The 20,782-nt window shown below is 34.7% G+C and overlaps 1 protein-coding gene across 1 annotated transcript; it reads left to right on the top strand.

The window, feature by feature from the left end:
* The first annotated feature begins 9,231 nt into the window (after positions 1 to 9,231).
* ODAM (odontogenic, ameloblast associated) lies at positions 9,232 to 18,578 on the top strand. Its single transcript, XM_079769936.1, has 12 exons — positions 9,232 to 9,255; positions 9,975 to 10,040; positions 10,125 to 10,166; positions 10,696 to 10,743; positions 11,299 to 11,529; positions 12,053 to 12,100; positions 13,941 to 14,045; positions 15,787 to 15,834; positions 16,582 to 16,653; positions 17,056 to 17,217; positions 17,448 to 17,506; positions 18,458 to 18,578. The coding sequence occupies exons 2-11, from the start codon at positions 9,990 to 9,992 to the stop codon at positions 17,475 to 17,477; spliced, it is 837 nt and encodes a 278-aa protein (XP_079626062.1). The 5' UTR covers positions 9,232 to 9,255; positions 9,975 to 9,989; the 3' UTR covers positions 17,478 to 17,506; positions 18,458 to 18,578.
* Positions 18,579 to 20,782: the final 2,204 nt, after the last annotated feature.

The raw sequence follows: 20,782 nt of genomic DNA, 5'->3' as shown, positions 1-20,782 counted from the left end.
TTATTTCAGCTTCCAGGAATATCCCAGGCTTATAATTTGTGTTAAGGCCCCAAGCATATGCAATTGTTATTTTCAACAAGAAAATCCCATGAGCAAATAAGTAACATGACTGTTCAGTAAATTTTACCTTCCAGATAAATCAGAATAGCTAATGACTAAAGGAGTGCCCAAGTGGTTAGTTCTGCTGACCTTGCACCCACACAGGTCATACTGTTTCAAAATTACTTCCCACAAATCATTTTATACCTGCTGGTTTTTATGAGAGTCATTTCAATCCAACCTAGCACTTATTCAAAGTCTGGGCTCAGACAGATAACCCAACCTCAGACATTTTGCAAATCATTGCACAATGTTTACTCACAGACTACTTTTGTCTCCTTTATAGAGATTAATTGCCAATTTTGTGAATTGTTCTCAGTAACAATTTTTTTATCCATTCAGACCTTCTGTTTTTGCCAAAGTTTAGGGCCTACTTTGGGCCTGGTACTTTATGGTGGTTACACACCCAGAAATCAGATTAAAATTTACTTTGTAGAATTTTCAATGACTTTCTCTCAACTTACTATTTTTTTTAGAAATCTTTACCCAATAAATGACAGCATGAGAAACCAATTTTTTCTCAATAATGTAAAGTATATTTCCAACATAAAGGAATATTTTAATAATAAATTTACATTTCTTCAACCCCTATGTGTGGATGTTACAACAGGATACAAAAAAAAAAATACATTTGCAGAAATATCGGTTCATATTCATTAGACCCATGTCAAAAACCATTCAATTTACTAAGTGGGATTTTTTTAAAATGTGCACATACATGCAAATGCAAACATTAAGGTTATGGAATAGGTCTGTAATAAATTATGTATTTCAGTATAGTTGGTTGTTAAAGAGAAAATTTTAGAGTTGTGCAAACCTTGGTTCAGATCCTGGCTCTGGAACACTTTTATAATATACCCTTGGGGAGATTTCTGAACCAATGATCCATATGTTATTGACCTATAAAATGAGAATATCAATATCTAAAATCTCAAGGTTGCAAAAAGATTAACACAATTAATCTTGAATTGATTTGACTTGAATTGATTTATGTAAATAAAGCACCTACTGTAATACCTTACACAATCTACAAGTTAGTAAACAATATTTTTGTTCTAATTAATATCATTATTCAGAAATAGGTGTTGAATGTGATGTTTTACAGAAGTTAGCAAATAAATGTATGTTTGTTATACACATTCATACATGAAAAAAGAGAGAATGCAAGTGCAAAAATATGCTTTAGAAGATAATAACACATACATTTAAAAATTTGATGAGGCATCTAATGTAGTCATGAATTTAATTTCAGAAGAAAAGATGAACCCTTTATAAGTAGTATTACCATTTGACAAAACAGAAATTGACTGTTAATTTATAAATGTTTTTGGCTACTGAATCTAAACTATCCAATGAAGCAAATACTTTATAAAGACACAATATTGGTCTTTACATAGCTTCTACACTGAAAGCAACCCTAAGGAAGAAAGTTGTTCGTGACACTGGTTTATTAGTTCTTGGTGACTAATACTGTGATTGTTTTTGCAGGTGGAAGACCTTCTTGGAAAAGGAATAAGAGAAAATCAAACTTCCTTCACTGAAATGTGACCAGAACAATAAGCACTGTTATTGGGTGACCTTCATGGTTAGTAATCTCAGGTGAGGGCACTTAAACTGTAGACTGGAACAATAATCCTGAGTATACTAGTATTCTCTTATCTCAGAATGAGTTTTTTAAAGCCATTAAAGAAGCAGAAACAAATTGTCTGGCTTAACATCTTAGGAAACTCCCAAACAATCTAAGGCAAGCCTTTCAAAATTCAGAATTAGGAAGATATTTACAGAATATATGTCAGAGATTATATAATTTAAGACACCTGTGACTCAAACAAATGATGGGAGAGAAAACTTAATCAAGAAAATTATTACATTTATTTAATGTATCTCAAAAGTACGTGGAAAAAATTTATCTAATATTTGTTCCTGTGTTAAGCATAGAGAATGGTGTTGAAATAAGTATTTACTTTGTAGAAGATCTGTGTTCAAATGTGAACTCTACCACTAAAGAACTATGCCACCTGGGGCAAATTACTTAACTTCTTTGAGTCTTGGTTTCCTTATAAATATAATGATGATACTGATATACATTGCAGATTCTTATGAGAATCAATTGGGGGAAAAATGTATTTAGAAAATATAGCCAAGAACCTGATATATAGCACTAAACAAATGTCAGTTTCCCATTTCTCAAAATACCTACATTCTCAGCTTAAATTGACAGATTTATGACATTACATGAGATGCATCAATAAAATACTTTTGACCAGGGCAATAAAACTATATGATTCAACCTTTATCTATTATGTAAAGGCATTAATTTATGGAGCTTCACTTTGACATTCAATCAAATAAATATTTAGATATATTAAATATTTAGATATATTAAAAGCCAGTTGGTAATTGGACATGGACCTTGGTGGGAGTATTTCCATTATGGAAATTGGGAAATACTACAAATAAGCGTTTTTGTTTGTCAGAGATCTTGTTTACTAGTGCATGACTGACTAAAATAAAGGATAAAATTTGAGAAAAAAGAGAGATGGGTGGAATCAAGTGAATTCTCCTTAATAAAATGTTGAAATTAATATTTTTGAAAATTTTAAGAATGTTTTTAATTAAAGAACTAATTGACATTTTTATTTAATTTTGGTTCAAGGGCCTACCTCTACCCAAGTACTCTGTGGACCTATTACTAATATCACACTGCTTCTTTGCTTTTCACTTTTGTTCTGAATCAAATGTCATTCAATTTACCATGTTTCCCATGTTGATCTTTGTAAGAATGAACATTTCTTTGTATTTATGGTTCATTCTTTCATTCATTCAACAAATAAATATTCAGTGCCAATCTTGTGCCAGACTGAGATGTACAAGGTGCCTACAGGGTAATGCTTAATGTAACTAACATGGGAGCTTTTTATATGCTCAGAGCATTCATTATATCAACAGTCCCATGAGGTTAACACCATTACAGAAAGATAAATTGAGCTTGAGAGAGGTTTAAAATTTGACACAATTCAAGAGTTTGCAGCAGGCAGTTAGGGTTAGAACCAGGCCCAATGCTCTTAATGTCGATGCTATACAGACCCTTTGAACGAAGATGAGTTTTAAAAAGATACTTAGCAAATGAATGCAATAAAGTGGGTGGTTTTTATGATAATTTTTGAAAATTAAATTTCCATAGGCCTAGTTTGTCCTGTTCCTAACTTGGTATCTTGGTATTTATTCCACAAATGCAGGCAGTGCTAAACTTCCTGGTGTAGTCTGTTTTCTCTATCTATCTATCATTTATCTATCTATCTATCTATCTATCTATCTATCTATCTATCTATCATCTATCTATCTATCTATCTCTCTGTCTGTCTTGCAACTTGGTCAAAAATGCTATGCAATGATTTGGAAGAGGGTCAAGTTTCTAAACCATTCTATAAAGTGAGTAACCAGCAAAAATCTCCTACCACGTACTCTATATGTAGGGCCTTAGGGATTTCCTGTCTAAGCATTTTATACCAACTGGATCTTATTCAATATATGTCTAATTACTAGAATATATAATAAACAAAATGAGAATCAACATGGGATGGAGGAGAAGGAAGCAGAAACAGGCAAAGGAAGAAGTCCAACTGCTGTGTAGTCAACAAAGGCTGCAGTCAATTCCATGGAAAAGCCTGGAGCTGGAATGGTGAGAGGCTTGGTCTTTAGTGAATTAATTAGTTAGAGGGTGTTCCTGGCCTGCAAAGGGAGCATGCCCTTAGGAGAGGTAGGGAGGCAAATCCTGAGGAGGTTGTCCTGGCTGCTCTACCAGTAACTGGGGTGTTAAGTCCTTCATTCCTGAATGGAGCTTTGGTTGGAGAATCACAGCCTCACTACAGGGACAGATAGAGAATTTGACAAAGGAGAGTTAGAAACTAAAGATGACTTTTTTCCATCACTAACTCTAGAGTTTAGGGTGATATGAATATGAGTGACCGACTGACCAACACTGGGAATTTAGACAATTATTCCCAAAGTAGAGCAGGATGACAGAGTAATGTATAGCAGCCCTTTCATCTATATTTGTGTCTATAATCTGACCTGATTATATTGAATAACCTTCAGCATACAGTTCCTCTTTATAGCATCATTTTTCATAAACTTCAGATTTTTTCCTAATTCTGATCTTTCTGTCTGCCGGTCTAGCTTCCATTTCTGTCCTTGACACAAATATCAGATTTGACATTCAGCCTATTTTCCAAGCAACAAATATCAGTTCCCCTTCCACTATTAAAACAGCATCAGGGAAAAAAGTAGACATTTCTAAAATTGCTAAGGTATATATAGATTAAGACATTACAAATATAGAACCATATAATTACAAATGACCACTCCTTCTTACCACATTCGTCATGTAATTTCACCAAAAGTGAGGTAACAGATTCTATCATAGAGAAGTATTTAAATCAAGCTAATTGTTTATTTTTTTTAATATAAAGGACATTTCATTAATATGTCTACATGACTGGTTGAATTTCTAGAAAGAAGAGTAATTATATTAAACAATATAAAATCTGATCTCAAACACTCCAATGACTTTCAATATTTGTCAGTGCTGTAAGTAACATTTAATCTCATTATGTAAATGTGTCTTTGGATTTTCCAAGTAAGAACAGGTATCATATAAATAGTTGAATGCGATTATAGGCCAGGAACTAGAGATAAGAAATGGACAAAATAGTCTACACTAATGAAGTTATATTTTATATTCTAGTGATAGAAGGTAAAAAAAATAAAATAAAAACAAATGATTATAAATAATGCTAATCAAATAAATAAACAATTATATCAATTGTGAGACCTTAACACAAGCTTTGCAGAACATCTAAACAGGGTTATATGTACAGTGAACAGAGAGAGTGCTTTCTAGACGTAGAACTTAATGAACAAGAACCTGAGTGAAAAGCCATGAAGCAGGAGCAAGAGCTAGCTCATTAAGGGCTTTGTAAACCAGGTTAGGTAGAAGAAAGGGTAAAGAAACAGAGTAGCAGATAAAAGAGAAAAAATAGTAAATCAATAGATGGAAGAAGGGAAGGAGAAAGAAAGAGGGGAAGGAAGAAGGAAAACAAGATAGAAAAATTTTGTGAGCAATAAAAGGCCATTACTATTAGAAAACATAAAATCTTGTTGTGAAAATAAACTTAATGTTGTAACAAGATGAAAAAAACAAAAGACAATCAACAGAATTCTGAGGGGGAACTAAGGCAGACTGGCCTGGGGTACTACTACTCCCCTTGACTGGGACATATACAAGAGTCCCATGACCACAGCATGGGGTTGGCTAGATGTACGAGAAGGAAAAAGCCAGAAATCAGCCAAGAACACTTATCTTAAATCAAGTTACTAGAAATATAAGATTTTGATTAAAATGAATATGTTTCTGGGAGGTTATAGTACAAAAACCTGGTTGGGGCCAAACTCTGATTACAGGCTCAAGAAGAAACAGATATAAGGATCATAAAGTAGTGGGTTTGAAATTCACAAAGAACAAAGGGTACAAACAAATTCTATAAAGTTTCAGTAGAAAGAAGGAAAAAAAAGAAACATTTCAGGTCAGGGGACAAAAGAAGTGATAGGCCCAGACCAGGATGGGTTGTACTTGAGAGGATGCATTTGTGTCTCTCATTAAATGCTCTGGAGGCCCCGCTTCAGGGAATCACAGGCAGTTGATAGCTTGTAGCCCAAGTCTAGTTTTGTGGGCTGGCCTCTCTCAATTTCCCTGAAACTTATGGGTCCTTTTGTGAAAGGAGGAGGTATGTATTACTTTCATTTTCTTAATACTCTCTATTCCTGAACAAATTACTCCTGGATATTATACTTTATAGTCACAACTCACATTCACATGCAAATCTTAAACATAATAAAGTTAGACTCATATAATCAAGCTAGATCCATTAAGCTAGGACATATTGTAATTGTGGACATGTAATGATTAATGTCCAGTAATATACATTATTTAACAGAAGGGGGCACTTTAGCGGAGTTTCATAGAAATTAAAAGTAAACACTTTATGTGCCAAAATATATTTTATTAAGAATTGCTTATTCCCTTTATTTACTGCACAAGTCATGAATAAAGTAATTGTTAAAGTCAGAAAATCTATTACTTTCATTGAGTTGATATTCATTATTCAACTCTGGCAACTTATAAAAACCCTCATTTTTATCATTTATAATTTTTATTTGTTAACTGTCTTTGAAGCTGTTCTGTGTCTCCTCTCTGGTTAGGCAGCTTGGTGCTTTAGAAAAACTACTTTGATTAAGAATAAAAAGACCTGAATACTAGCCATAATTCTGCATATTTTTAATAGTGTGTGTGTGTGTGGGGGGGGCAACACAGTAATTTTCATGAATTCAAAGACCATGCCTGTTTAATTGACACTAAGTTCTCAATGCTTAGCAAAGATGTGGACTGTTGAAGCTGCATAACTATTAGTTGTATGGATAAATGAGTGAATGAATGAAGTCACTGAGCCTTCTGTAGCTCAGCTTTCTCTGAAATGTGGAAGTGATATATACTTTAATATGTAATTATAAGTTCCTAAAAAATAAAACACATATGTAAGAAAATTATTTTTATTATAAACAATGCTAAAATTCAATTTGACTTTCCTGATTCACAGAATATTGGTCTACTTCACAATAGTTCTCTGTGAGCCTCTTAATTTTTCAGGTTAGTTGAAAGGGGGGAAAAAGTGCAGTGATAACATTTTGAAAGGACTGACTTATAAGCCATTATTGTTTCTTCGTCATTTATGTTATTGGAACAAACCGGATCATTTCAATAGCACTTAATCCAACAGTAATATGTACTTGGCATTAATATGTGTTTTTGTGTGTTTAGGTGAATGAAGGGTGTCCGTTGTTCTAGTAACTGAACTAAAACAAAATAATGAAGGTACAGTAACAATACCTAGTTCAGGATTTCCTCATTTAAGGTTTCCGCTCCTTAATCCATACTGACTGACATTGCTCTGGATAGGTATCACCTTTTTCGTCCCCTGAATGACGGGACTCATTTATTTAATTTCCAAGTGGGTATACCTACTGGGTGACTCACATGGGATAGGAAAATAAGTTCAACATAGCTGAATGGAGAATACATAGACAATATCCACACTGTAAAGTAATATTGCTACTTCCTCTCCCACCCAGAGATAACTTTGCCTCCAATGACACAGGGAGTTAGAAGCTATCAGATAGGAAAGCATAGCCTGTTCTTTATCATGTTAACTTGAAAAAAGGAGTTTCAACTGCTTTTCTTTAGAATATTCAAATAATAGGGGGAAATGAAATTTTCTTCTAACCTCCTTCAGATTTGAGGAATATATCTAGGTGAAAATATCCATCATCAGGATAATTTTTACATTGACTATTTTGGCTCTGTAATATAATTCCTAAATTTTTCTGAGGTTAGCCCTGACAACTTTCTGGCGCAAAGTGAAGTTAGCTGTCTAAATCTCCGCACAATGCCATAAAAATCTCAGGAGACTGAGTTTATGGTTTACTAATTTTTTTTATGTTGTCATATATTTTATTTATACATATGTTATCAACCCCATAGTATATTGTTTTTAATTTGATGATATTCAGAATAGACTATGGTCATTAATTATAAATATGTATAATTAGGCAATATAGCAACATGTACCATGTCTACCACTCAACTAATCTACTGGGTTTTCCAAGCAACAATTTGTTACATTAATCACCCAGCTATAGCTAAATCAGCCATCAACATCTAGAGTGGTCTACTTAGCTAATCTAAAAATACAACATTCATAAATCTTGGGGAAGTTCCTTTCTAACAGATATACGATCCTAGTAGTAGCTTTACTTCTTTAGTAAAGAAAAAGGTTTTGTTATTTTAACTAATTTTCTTTTGTCCTTTTGGTTTTTTAGGCTATATAACAAATGCTATCATCATTTTAGTACTAAAGAGCCTTGTAAGTTCTAAGAAGTGTATCATCCTACTGAGAAAAAAACGAGTTTATTTAAAGGCAATAACTTTGTTTTCCTACATGATAAGGCCACCATTAGTTGTTTCTAGATGAAATTAGCCAAAGAAATCTTCCACAAAAGAAAATTAATTGATAATACATTATCATAATACTTATGATCCTGGACTATCAGAATGGGGTCAATAATAACAACAAAGAAAATACTGACTCAAAAATATTGACAAATAAACACAAACCTCACTTTATAAAGAAAATTTAAATAGCAATGATGAACAGATAATACTTAGTTGTATTTTGAATATTAAAATCATATTTAGCAAAAAAAATGTATTTTTAAAGTGCAAAACACTCACCACTATTTTTTTAAATATAAGCCATCATGCTTTCTATTTATGAGATTATTTATCCCAAGCATCTGATCACATGGGGATATACTGTATTTTTCAGTGTATAAGAAGACTTTTTAACCCAGGAAAATCTTCTATACGCCCAGTCGTCTTATACACCGAAAAATACGGTACATGTCATAGACACAGAGATTTGGCAATTTTTTTTTTAGCATTTCATTCCATTAGTAGAAAGAGATTTACTATTGTTTTTTAACATTGAACCTAAGTGAAATTAGCTCATATTTACTCAGTTCAGCATTGAAGAAACAAAGAATCTTTACTGTCCCTAAGTATGTTTTGAATTTTTGTCTTTTAGACCTCTGCTTTATGTCTAATAATCTATATTGTACTCTTAAAATAAATACCAGCCATTAATCTTTGATCTTCATTAAGGCTTTTAAAGTTATTCTGTTATGGTATCCATTTTAAATATGATTTTTTTAAAAGGAGCAGAATGAAATTATTCTAGAAGATTTAGTCATAACCAAAGCAGAAACCAGGAATGATCATAAGAAAACATTTCTCAGAGGATAATTTAATGGCATTACTAAAAGTGTGGGAATCCATTTACCGCCTAGATGATTAGGAAAGGGGTTATTAGCTAAGCCATTGTCTAAAACCCACTGAATCACTGGCCCTTTTGAAAAATGATTGGTCCCTTTTTTCTAAAGATGGGTTTTAAAATATGAGATGTTCTAAGCAGCAGAGCTGAAAGATAAAAGGAACACAGACCTTGCATGGATCTAGTATCTCTTCATAGGCAACGGAGTGAGGTAAGATATCAAATCTTCACTTTCATAATATTAAAACCAAACTCAGTCAACCCAACAGGATAGCCTACCAAGGTCACCCTAACTACTTGTGCAGATCAGTGAATTAAAGTAGGGCAGGGTTTTCACATTTGGAGGATAAGGCATAATATATTATCATGGGTAGCACTATAAATCAATATTGCAACTTAATTTTATAAGCATTTTTCCTGAGTTAGAAAAATATTGACTGTTTTTTTTTAGTTTTCATATATACTTAATGTTATTAGACTTTTCAATGAAAATTATTTGGTATGAAACTGCTACTGTAAGATCTTTATTGTAGTATTTTTACTACTACATTAAATGGACATGTTCTTTTTAAAATTGTTTTCATAATAAGGACCCAGTCATAGGCTCTCCCATGGTCAAAGGGACTCACTCCTTTCTATGTAGAACAGCTCAAAGCATCAGGCCATCTTGTTTTTAACTCATTCAACTACATCAGATGCCACTAAATGAGTCATTTGGTCAAGCTAAGAGGATGAGCTAACAATTTTGGTTTGTCTCTCTGAGAGAAAACAATAATATATATTATAGATATTTATATTTTATATTAAATCTTAATATATATGAAAATACTGTAAAATTCACCCGACTACTCTCCTATTTGAAAAATACCAACTAATTATTACCATGATTTTTATGTAGTTTTTTAAAGCTAAATTTCATTTTTTTTCTAGCTATTTCATCTGAAAATGAAAACCATAATTCTTTTTGGGCTACTGGGAGCCACGCTGTCAGCCCCGGTAAGTGATGACATGGTACAGCTGAAATCACTGTGTAAAATCTTTAATAAATCCCAAATCCTTCTTTCACTTTTTTTTTTTTAGATTATCCCACAGCGCCTTTTGTCTGCAAGCCACAGCAATGAGGTTAGTTTAGATACTTAAAATAACCTCCTCCTTTTTGTTTGTTTTGTTTTTTTGAAAGTCCAGTGGGGAAGAGATAAAAGCCAAAATTCCAAATCTAGTTAGAGGCATTAAAGATTCTTTGGTTCTTCAGTGCTCTTATATCCACATGCATTTCCAATGTTCATGCATGTTTTTTATGCCAGGTTCTTTCTAAAATATTATTTCACCATTATTTAAAAGCAATGAAATATTTTGAGTATCTTTTTAATAGCACCTAATACAGATGTGTATAGGTGTTTAAGGCAATCAAATGACTAATGAAACCATTTGGAATGGGCTAAAGTTGTACAATCCCATACACAGCAGGGAGAGGTAGTTAAATCCCAACCTCTAATCACTGTAATTTAGTATAAGCTTAGTGAGAAAACATCTCACCTCTAACAGGAACCTAAGATTAGTCAGCTCTGACTTGTGCTATATTTGTAGTAAACATTGATCTTAATAATTTTACTGTATGGTAATGTTATTTTCATATCCTTTCCTTTTCTAGTTACTGCTGAGTCTTAATAATGCTCAACTTCAGCCACTACAGCTTCAGGTATCTCTACCTCAATAATTATTTTAAGAATATTTTTCTACTTTTCATTTCTTATTATGGCACTTTTTATGAGAACAAGATGTTTTCTGATGCCATTTCTGAAATTTCCATTTTTAAAGTTATGAATTTGCCCCATATATACTAATTACCATTTGTTCGAACACTAAAGTAAAAACTATAATCTGATTAGTACTTATTTTTTGAGAACTTGGTACATGCCAGACAAAGATTCTCACAGCTATGAGATCATTAAATTATCTATTTTACAAAAAGTCATACTCAGTTAACTGTGTTAAAAAAAAATGATTCAAACCCAGTCTGGCAACTCAGGAACTATACTCTTTATCGACCTCATTCTGCTCCATATTTCTCTTGATCATTGGGAATTTAGCATTGTTCATGCTATTTGCATGGCTCATAATGTGCTAAGATGCTGTGTTTTTCTAATAATGCAGCAATGAAAATATAGAAATTGTTTATTTGCTCAAGACTGATTTTCAATGGTTTCTGAAATAAAAAAGAAAACCTTCCTCTTTTTCTTTTATATCATTCCAGAGCCCCTTTAATGCATGGATTCCTCCTTTCTCTGGGATTCTACAACAGCAGCAAGCTCAAATTCCGGGACTCTCCCCATTCTCCTTAGCAACTCTAGACCAGGTTGCTAGACTGTTCCCAAATCAGATAACTTTCCCAGGACAGGTCAGCTTTGCCCAGGGAAACCAGGTGGGACAACTGGACCCCTCACAGCCTCAAGCACCAGTGCAGACCCAACAGGGCCCTAATAACGTAAGTCAGACCTCTTCAATCTTGAGATAATGTGGGTGTGTTGAATGTAAACACAAACATGAATCAGCTTTAAAATAAGACAAGAGTTATTGAGCAAGAATTCTTCCCCACAATATGATTCTACCATCACAGGAAGTTCCTTATCTTTTCTGATTTCTAACAAGAAAAATAACACTTAAACCAGCTATTGTATGATAATAGCCACAAATAAAAGGTGTTAAAGCATGTTTTAGAAAATATAATTGGTGGGGGGGAGGCAATTTGCCTTAATGATAATGCATATAATAGATGACCTTTTATTGTCATAGAAGTCTGCTAATATATAAATTTGTATGGAGGGACTGAGAAAAAAAAAGAGAGAGAACTCATGGACATGGACAACAGTGTGATGACTTCAGGGATGGAGGGGGATGGGTGGATGTGGTAGAGGGCACAGAGGGAATAAAAGTTGATGAAAAATTAAATTTAATCACATTTAAAAAAAATGTCAAGTAAAACTTTTTTATGATTCCTTTTTTGGCAGGCGATGCCCTATGTGTTCTCCTTTAAAATGCCTCAAGAGCAAGCCCAGGTAAATGAATAAGATATCACTCCTATGGCTACTAATACTTGCCATTGAATGAATGCTTTCTTTTATATTTGTAGCTCTGACTCCTGTAGCAGGGCTATAAAAACCCATCCAAGGATATCACTGTCTGGATGCTGCTATTGCTGGGTTGGCATCAGTTTATTAATGTAGGGCTCACTCAATAACTCCTGAAGAAAGACCAGCTAAGAAGAGTTCTCAGGACTCCTGAGCTCCCAGGGCATTACCATGTTAGGAATAAAGGAACTCACTAAACCCTAGCTTATGTCCTTTCTGCATCTGAAGTGCTGGCAAATGGGAAAAAATCAAGAGAAATAGCATAGGTAGACTTTGCCCAACCCTAAATTTTGTTTCAGAGGAAAATGTATTAAATTGATAAAATATGATATAATGATATAATGTAGAGATAAGAAACACTTGCCAACATTATTTGAAAATTATGAAGTTCTGGTCAAAACATTTCCAGGTTCTTATATATTGTTAATTTAATTCCATATTATAATCAAATGGTGGTGATTTTCATGAAATAGGAGAATCTTAAAAATATGAAGGTGAACTAGTAGAATCATTGGATTCATATGGAAAATCCTCTCAAAAGTAGGCTAATTCTATAATATCCTGGGTTCAAAGAAATAGGGATATTGGTAAATTATATTATTCACCACCAGAGTACTGAGCATTTATAAAAATTTACACCACTTGACTACACTGTAATCATAATTATGTAATTTTGTCCCACCCCATAACAAACCAAAATTTACTTCTAGACATTATCTCATTGTATGCCATAGCATTTAGAGAGTAGGATACATGGTGCAGAATTATTTCATTTTAAAGATCAGGAAAATAAGCCTTAATGAGATTAAATTCCCAATCCTAATAAAACTAAATAGCAGAGTTGAAATCAAATTCTTCACCTTTTCTGTAACTACTAAAACAGTGTTTCTCTGCCCTGGCTTTGCATTATAGAATCTTAATAGCTTACAGAATTCTGGTAGTAATTCTGAAAATTACAAATGCCTAGACCCTTCTCATACCTAATGAATCAAAACCTCATGAGTAGATCCCAAATATTATTAACTATTAAAATGTTCAATAGGTGATTTTGATTTTTAGACAGGATTAAGAATCACTGCACAATATAAATTTTTTCAAACCACAGTTGTTTTTTAACTTCTTATGCCATTACGTAAGGAAACAAAATATATAAAACTTTATGTATGTACTACGATTCCCATTTTTAATAAACATATGCATGTATAGACACACAGACATAAGTGGAAGCCAAAACTTGATTATGTGGATGGTGAAGTTACAGGTGATTTTATTTGTTCCTTATCTCTGGATTCTCAAAATATTCTAAAATGCATATGGATTGGTTTAATTAAACTGTCAATTATTAAGGGCAATATATTCCTGACATTATATTCATTATGGTAGAACTGCTTGTACCATGTTCTGCAGAATGATGATTCTCCAAAAAAAAATAAGGGAAATGCTATATAAGCTATCCTCTTCTTAGATATTTGTAAAGCAATTTGTGCATAAAGTATAAAATTTGTACATAAAGTCCGAAGTGTGCTTTTACAAAAACCTATTATTTAATTGAACACAATCCTTCCTAAATGTGTTTGACCAAACAACCTTGAAACAAAGACCAATCCAGTATCACGTGCAATGCAAGTTGTTTCTAAAGTTTAGGAAGGAATGCTTTTGTGTCATTTTTTTCATAAAATTTCTAAATATGAATCAGTTTTAAAATAATATTGACATTAGAAGAATTTTTTGAAAAGGACTATGCTGATTCATTTCTGTTTACAAATAGACGCTTCAATACTATCCGGTTTACATGCTCCTTCCCTGGGAACAACCTCAGCAAACAATTCCAGAGTCACCTCCACAAGCAGGGCAGCAGCAATTTGAGGAGCAGGTACTGCAAGTGTTTGATTTTAATTTAATTAGTTCTAGTTCCATCTGAGAAAGGAGAAGATAAGGTAAATTTTAAGAGGAAAGAATAGCTAAGTACATTTAGTGGGGAAAAAAACTTAATAGCTTGAACTGTGGTGGTCGTAAAAGAATTTGGTGTTTTTTCTTAATGTACAACTAATTTGGAAATGTTCTAAGACTAAATTTTATTATTTTCTTTATATATATATATATATATATATATATATATATATATATATTTTTTTTTTTTTTTTTTTTTTTTTTTTACAGAGAGGAAAGGAGAGGGATAGAGAGTTAGAAACATCGACAAGAGAGAAACATCGATCAGCTGCCTCTTGCACACCCCCTACTGGGTATGTGCCTGCAACCAAGGTACATGCCCTTGACTGGAATCGAACCTGGGACCCTTGAGTCTGAAGGCCGACGCTCTAGCCACTGATCCAAACCGGTTAGGGCTAAGACCGGATTTTTAAATAATGAGATCAGTGAGTGGACTTAATAAAATCAGAGGCCAAAATCTAAATCATCTTGGAAAATGAAGTTTTCTAACTTTAAAAAATCTGCCAGCATCCCTCTGGTCATATATACATATGGTTATTATTAAAAATAAAAACAAACCCTGGCCGGTGTGCTCAGTGGTTAGAGCATGGGCCCATGCACCAAAGGGTCATGGATTCCATTCCCAGTCTAGGGCATGTAACTGATTGCAGGTTCCATCCCTGGCCAAGTCGCAGGATATATGGGGAAGGCAACCAATCCATGTGTCTCTCTCACATCAATGTTTTTCTATCATCTATCTATCTATCTATCTATCTATCTATCTATCTATCATCTATCTATCTATCTATCATCTATCTATCTATCTATCATCTATCAATCTATCTCTCTATCTATCTCTCGCCCTCCCTCTTTTCCTTATTCTCTCTCCTTTCCTCCCTCCCTTTCACTCTCTCTAAAAATCAATGGGAAAAAAATATTCTCAGGTGAGGATGAACAAAAAATAAAATTAAAAAATGAAAATAGCTACCATAATAAAAGCTGCTTATGATCACCAGATCTTGAGATACAATTAGATAACATTACACTAAGTTTTGTGGAGCTGCAATACATTTTTAGAATTCTAATATAAATTCAGGTGGTTCATAATAACTAGATTTCTTTTCATTAGAATGGAGAAAAATAATATTTTACACCACTCTAAAACTTGCCAAGCCAAATTAGAGAAAACTGAAAATTTGTGCTTTAAGTGATTGATAGTAGTAATTCTAATTGTCATGCTAAATTAGAGAAAGGAAAAGTTTTAACCTAGAAATCATATGCTGTTGAAAGGATGTTTAGTGATTTAACATTTTTTGCCACCAAGAACATATGAACATTCAAAATAGCATTTAGTATAATATAAATATATACATATTTTAGTCCTGGCCAGTGTGGCTCAGTTGGTTGAGCATCGTTCCCTGCACCAAAAGTCACTGGTTTGATTCCCAATTAGGGCGCATGCCCAGGTTATGAGCTAAATCCCTAGTTGGGTGCATATGGAAGGCAGCCAATTGATGTTTCTCTCTCACATTGATGTTTCTCCCTTTCTCTCTCACAAAAAATAAAATAAAATAAAATAAAAAATCAATGAAATATATATATATATATAATTTTATGTTATCATTTAACACAAAATTATGACAAAAACATCAGAATCTAATGCATTTTTTTCAAAAATCTGACAGATGCCATTCTATACTCAATTTGGATATATCCCACAACAAGTCGAACCTGTAAGTAAATGCATACCTTTTCAAGTTAAAAATAAAAAAATAAACAACTACCTTTTAAAACTACTTGCTTCAAGATTTATTAAATCTATAAGTGCCCTTCAGCCAAATACCCTAGCTGAACAAAGTTGGGTTTATCTATTCATTACAATAAGGGAGGACACATACCATGGGGAACTGTGCGGTGTCTTAACAGGAAGGTATTGAAGTGACTTCACATAGGATCTGGGTTGTCAGGTGATTTGGGGCAAGTTCAAAGAGTGCTGGTTCACTCTGGTTCTATGATTGGGTAACAAAGATTCTTACCTTAAAGGAGCGAGGCCAGGCCATGATAGTAAAGAAGCAAGAGTTACTCAGATTAGCCAGGATAAGAGGATTTTCATGTTTTACGCTGTGATCTTGTTTTAGACAAGATGATAAAGCAGTCTTGTTTTTGTCACTTCATTGTATTCAGAGGCAAATTTGTCCCATGTTGGTGCTCTGTAGGGATTGTTAATATTCAACAGAACACCACGGCTGGCCCAGCAGAGAATGGCGGGGAAGAAGCTCCTGAGAACGTGGGCAGGGTTATACTGTCAGACCAGTTTCCCTGTGTCGGGAGCTGCTTCTCTCTTTCTCAAATCGAAATGATTATTTTTGTGTATAAGAAACTAATTTAAGAAGTTGGGAAGTGTTTAACTGCATTCGATGCAAAACAACGTATTTTAGAAATTAAGAATTTAGACTTCTATAAACTTTCCAATTTTCCAGGTTATGCCAGGAGGACAGCAGCAACTAGCCTTTGATGCCATCATAGGCACAGCTCCTGAAACGGCTGCAATGGTAAGATTCCTTACCACACTTCGCTAGATGCGTGCATTCAGCAACTTACAACTTACAGGTTCCTGCACTATTGTCTATTTTCATGAAAACTTTATTATTATTATCCCATCAACAATTAGATCTTTGGTCAGTCAAAATTCAATTTAATCAGTTCATCAAATATTTATTGAGGGGCTATTATAGGTCAGATCCTCTCCTATTACACTCTTAAACAGGTATCAAGAGACATCCACGTTTGCACAGTCTTTCTAAGGATAGATTATAATCTAGAAAATAATAAAAGCATTTTCTTCTTAAATTAATTCCTTGCCTTGCATCTCAATTCTGTTGCTTTATATTCTTCCCAATTTGACTTTGTACTTGAACCTGAAAACACTTTGTTTTCTTTCTCATTCTCTATAGCCAGCAGGAGGAGTGATGCCATATTTACAAAAAAAAATGATAAACTTTAAGCATGCCAGTGGAGGAATTGTCATTCCTTCAACTTCACAAAAACCCAGCACAACAAATGCTTTTGCTTCTGCTATAGACCCAACTATTACCCCAGAGCTCATGGAAGAGAAGGTAGAGTAATCAAAGATTCATTATATGTAAGGAATTATTGTCTAATAGAAAATATAAGTTAGTGTGTAATTTATAGGAAACTTATGAAAATAATTAGTTAATGGTATAGTAGGATATGTGGTCTTGACCTTGAATGAGGAGGCCTATAATTGCTTACTGATAATTAATCAGAATATAATTTAATTTTGATCTATAAGAAATTTTCATGAATGTCCTTTTTTTTTCACTAGGCCAAGACTGGTAGCCTAAAGGAACCATAAGACGTTGTCCTAATAATGCAAAAATTTTGGTAGGTATTTACTAAGAGACCTGCATAAGTACCATGACATATCCTAAATTCAAAGAGAAAAAAAAAACTGTCAGGGGAACAATTAAAGAGGTCTTATAAAACAAACAAAAAAGTTAGTGCTTATATATTCCTAAAAAGCTAATAATCATTACGGGACTTTAGCAATTTTTTAAACCAAAATAAATTTTGAGAATCATGTCTATCTAAACCATAAACTTGGTATAAACTCTGAAAACACAAATAATAAATATACTAGGTCCATATAAAAGTCATTCTACAGACACTATTTGCAAAGTCAATTCTAAATCAGCACTTTACTTTGCAAACTACAAATTGTAATAATATCAACTAATCTTAGATTGTTAGATTGGTTGGAATGAAATAAAGTCTTAAAGTGATACCAAAAAATGCATAATCACCTGGAAATTTAAAACACCATGGCTTTTATATCAAACATAACTTCATTACCTGTCCTAATGGGCTTGTTTGGCTATGAGGCTACTGGGTATTTGATAGAAGGACAAGCTGGCATGACACCAAGAATTTAAAAATGCACACTAAAAAATTTGGCCTAAAGGGAAAACCAAAAGGCAAGATTCTTTGAAATCTCCTCCCTGCTGCCTATAAGTCTCTTCTGATTCCTTCTACTATGAAAATGAATACTCAGCATTCTTCAGATGAAAAAATAAAGTCTACAAAAATACAACCAGAAATGAATAGTGTTAGCACTGTTTTAGAAAATTCTCTTTTGCAATGTAAACTTTTGTACAATGCAAGTTAATTTATTTAATCGGAAATATTAAAAGTATTTCAGTATAGTGTGACCTTCAATCTACATGGCAGAAAAAGTAAAGTTTTCCATTTCTTTATTAAGAAATTGAGAAAATATATAGGAAATTTTACACGTAACAGTCTAATGGTCCTAAAATGTTCTTCCATCTTATTTTTCAGAGAAAAGGACATGGAAATGCCTTGGATATCATTTTAGGTTATTTGCTTCCTCACTGCTAATATCAGTTCTTTGAAATATACAGAGTATCTTTGCTCTTCTTCTGAATTTCTTTATAATTTTGCACTCTTTAAATAAGTCATAGAAAAAGCAATACAATTATTTAATAACCCCTGTCTCTAAAACTTGTAATTCTTTTCAAATACCCTATCATTACATAATCTGTAAAGTAGCAATGATAAAACTGATACTACTGAATCAACTGAATAATTGCATTAATAAAAGATGGCTCTGAAAAATAGTGTAATTGATGAGAATAAAGATATACTGTCATTGGATTTCTGAGTGTGATGATTGGGACTGAGGAACTAAAGTATGTACCTAATTTTGGCATATCCCATTATTTCCCCCATCCCCATTCTGCCAGTTTCCTTCTGAGTATTCTCCATTAAAATCAAAATTATTTGGTGGCAGATATCATGAAGTACATGCTCCCAGTATGTCACAGCTACAGAGAGAGAGAGAGATGGTTGTCCTCATCCAAACGGATAGATCCCCAGGAGGATGTATGCTGGTTTGGGGAGGCGGTATCCTATATAATAAAAGTGTAGTATGCAATTTCCCCCCTCGGCTGGGAGGTCTTCTGGGAGTTTGACCAGGGGCGGGGCTGGTCAGGGGAAGGGAGGGAGGCCCCAGCCTACAGCAGCAGCAGCAGGAGGCCCCAGCAGTGGCAGCGGCAGGTGGCCAGGGGAAAAAAGGGTGACCCTGGCTAGCAGCTGCTAGGGACCCTACCAGTACATGAATTTCATGCACTGGGCCTCTAGTCCTATATAATTGAAAGGCTAATGTGCAAATCAACCAAACAGCGGAATGGCCGGTAACTGTGACATGCACTGACCACCAGGGGCAGACGCTCAATGCAGGAGCAGCCCCCTAGTGGTCAGTGCACTCCCACAGGGGGAGCACCACTCAGCCAGAAGCTGGGCTCATGGATGGAGAGTGCAGTGGTGATGGCGGGAGCCTCTCCCACCTCTGCAGCAGTACTAAGGATGTCCGAATGACGGCTTAGTCCTGCTCCCAGGGGAGCAGGATTAAGCCGTCAGTCGGACATCCCCCGAGGGCTCCCAGACTGTGAGAGGGTACAGGTTGGGCTGAGGACCCCCCTCAAGTGCACAAATTTTGTACACTGGGCCTCTAGTCCTATATAATAAAAGCCCAGCGACCAACATGGTGGAATGACCAGAACAACCAGAGACCAGAACACCATGGTCCTTGCCCCAGCTGGCCTTGCCCCCCAGGGAGCTGTTAGGGATGATCAGGCAGGCAAGCAGAGTGGTTGGGGCAATCAGGCAGGCAGGCGAGTGGTTAGGGGAGATCAGGCAGGCAGGAAGAGGCAGTTAGGGGCGATAAGGCAGGCAAGCAGAGTGGTTAGGGGCAATCAGGCAGGCAGGTGAGTGGTTAGAGGCGATCAGGAAGGCAGGCGAGCAGTTAGGAGCCAGTGGTCCCAGATTGCAAGAGGGATGTCTGACTGCCAGTTTAGGCCTGATTCCGTGGGATAGGACCTAAACTGGCAGTTGGACATCCCCCGAAAGGTCCCGGATTGCAAAAGGGTACAGGCTGGGCTGAGGGACCCCACCCCACCCCCCATGCATGAATTTCATGCACCGGGCCTCTAGTCTTATATATAATATAGCATAGATTTTATACTCAGTAGATCTGGCTTTCTATCTGGTTTTGAACCTTCAACAAGTTACTTGTCCTCTCTGTGTCTTAATTTTTTCAGATGCAGAACAGAGATAACCATACTTACCATTTAGAATTTCTAGAAGGACTACATGAAAAAACACTTGTAAGAAACCTGACTCATACAAAATATACAGAAAATGTTAAACATTGATCTTATGTGGGCTTTTGTTTTTACTTATCATATATTTATTTCACTTCTGTCCTTGATGTTAGGGCTAAGCTAAGTTCTATCAACATGGTCTTTACCTGTGAGGTTCCCTTCTGGCCTGTGGTGTTTATCAAGCTCCTCTAAGTTGGTGGGACTCTAGTTCCTACTCAGTCTCCACAGCAATAGGAAATTGCTGAAATCTCTACTCTGCTATTTCACCTTCCTACCTATTGTTTTCCCTGGGATCCTTGATATTTTGCTTTGCATATGCATATTTCAGGGGTTAGCCAAGGATTCGGGAAGAGTTTATACACAGATTTTGAGACTCCCACCTCAGTGGTCCCTTACATATGGGACTCTCCTTCATGGGCATCCCCAAAATCCCTCCTCTGATGTCTCAGAAACCGTTACTCTCTTATTGAGGTCTAGGATT

The sequence above is a fragment of the Cnephaeus nilssonii genome (assembly GCF_951640355.1).
Source record: "Cnephaeus nilssonii genome assembly, chromosome: 1".
Lineage (NCBI taxonomy): Eukaryota > Metazoa > Chordata > Mammalia > Chiroptera > Vespertilionidae > Cnephaeus > Cnephaeus nilssonii.
This window is presented reverse-complemented; position numbering and strand designations above follow the sequence as displayed.

Coding starts and splice junctions, on each gene's coding strand:
- ODAM (XM_079769936.1), top strand. CDS start 9,990: ATGAAAACCATAATTCTTTTTGGGCTACTGGGAGCCACGCTGTCAGCC. Junction 15,835..16,581: donor TCCCACAACAAGTCGAACCT/GTAAGTAAATGC, acceptor CCAATTTTCCAG/GTTATGCCAGGAGGACAGCA. Junction 16,654..17,055: donor CTCCTGAAACGGCTGCAATG/GTAAGATTCCTT, acceptor CATTCTCTATAG/CCAGCAGGAGGAGTGATGCC.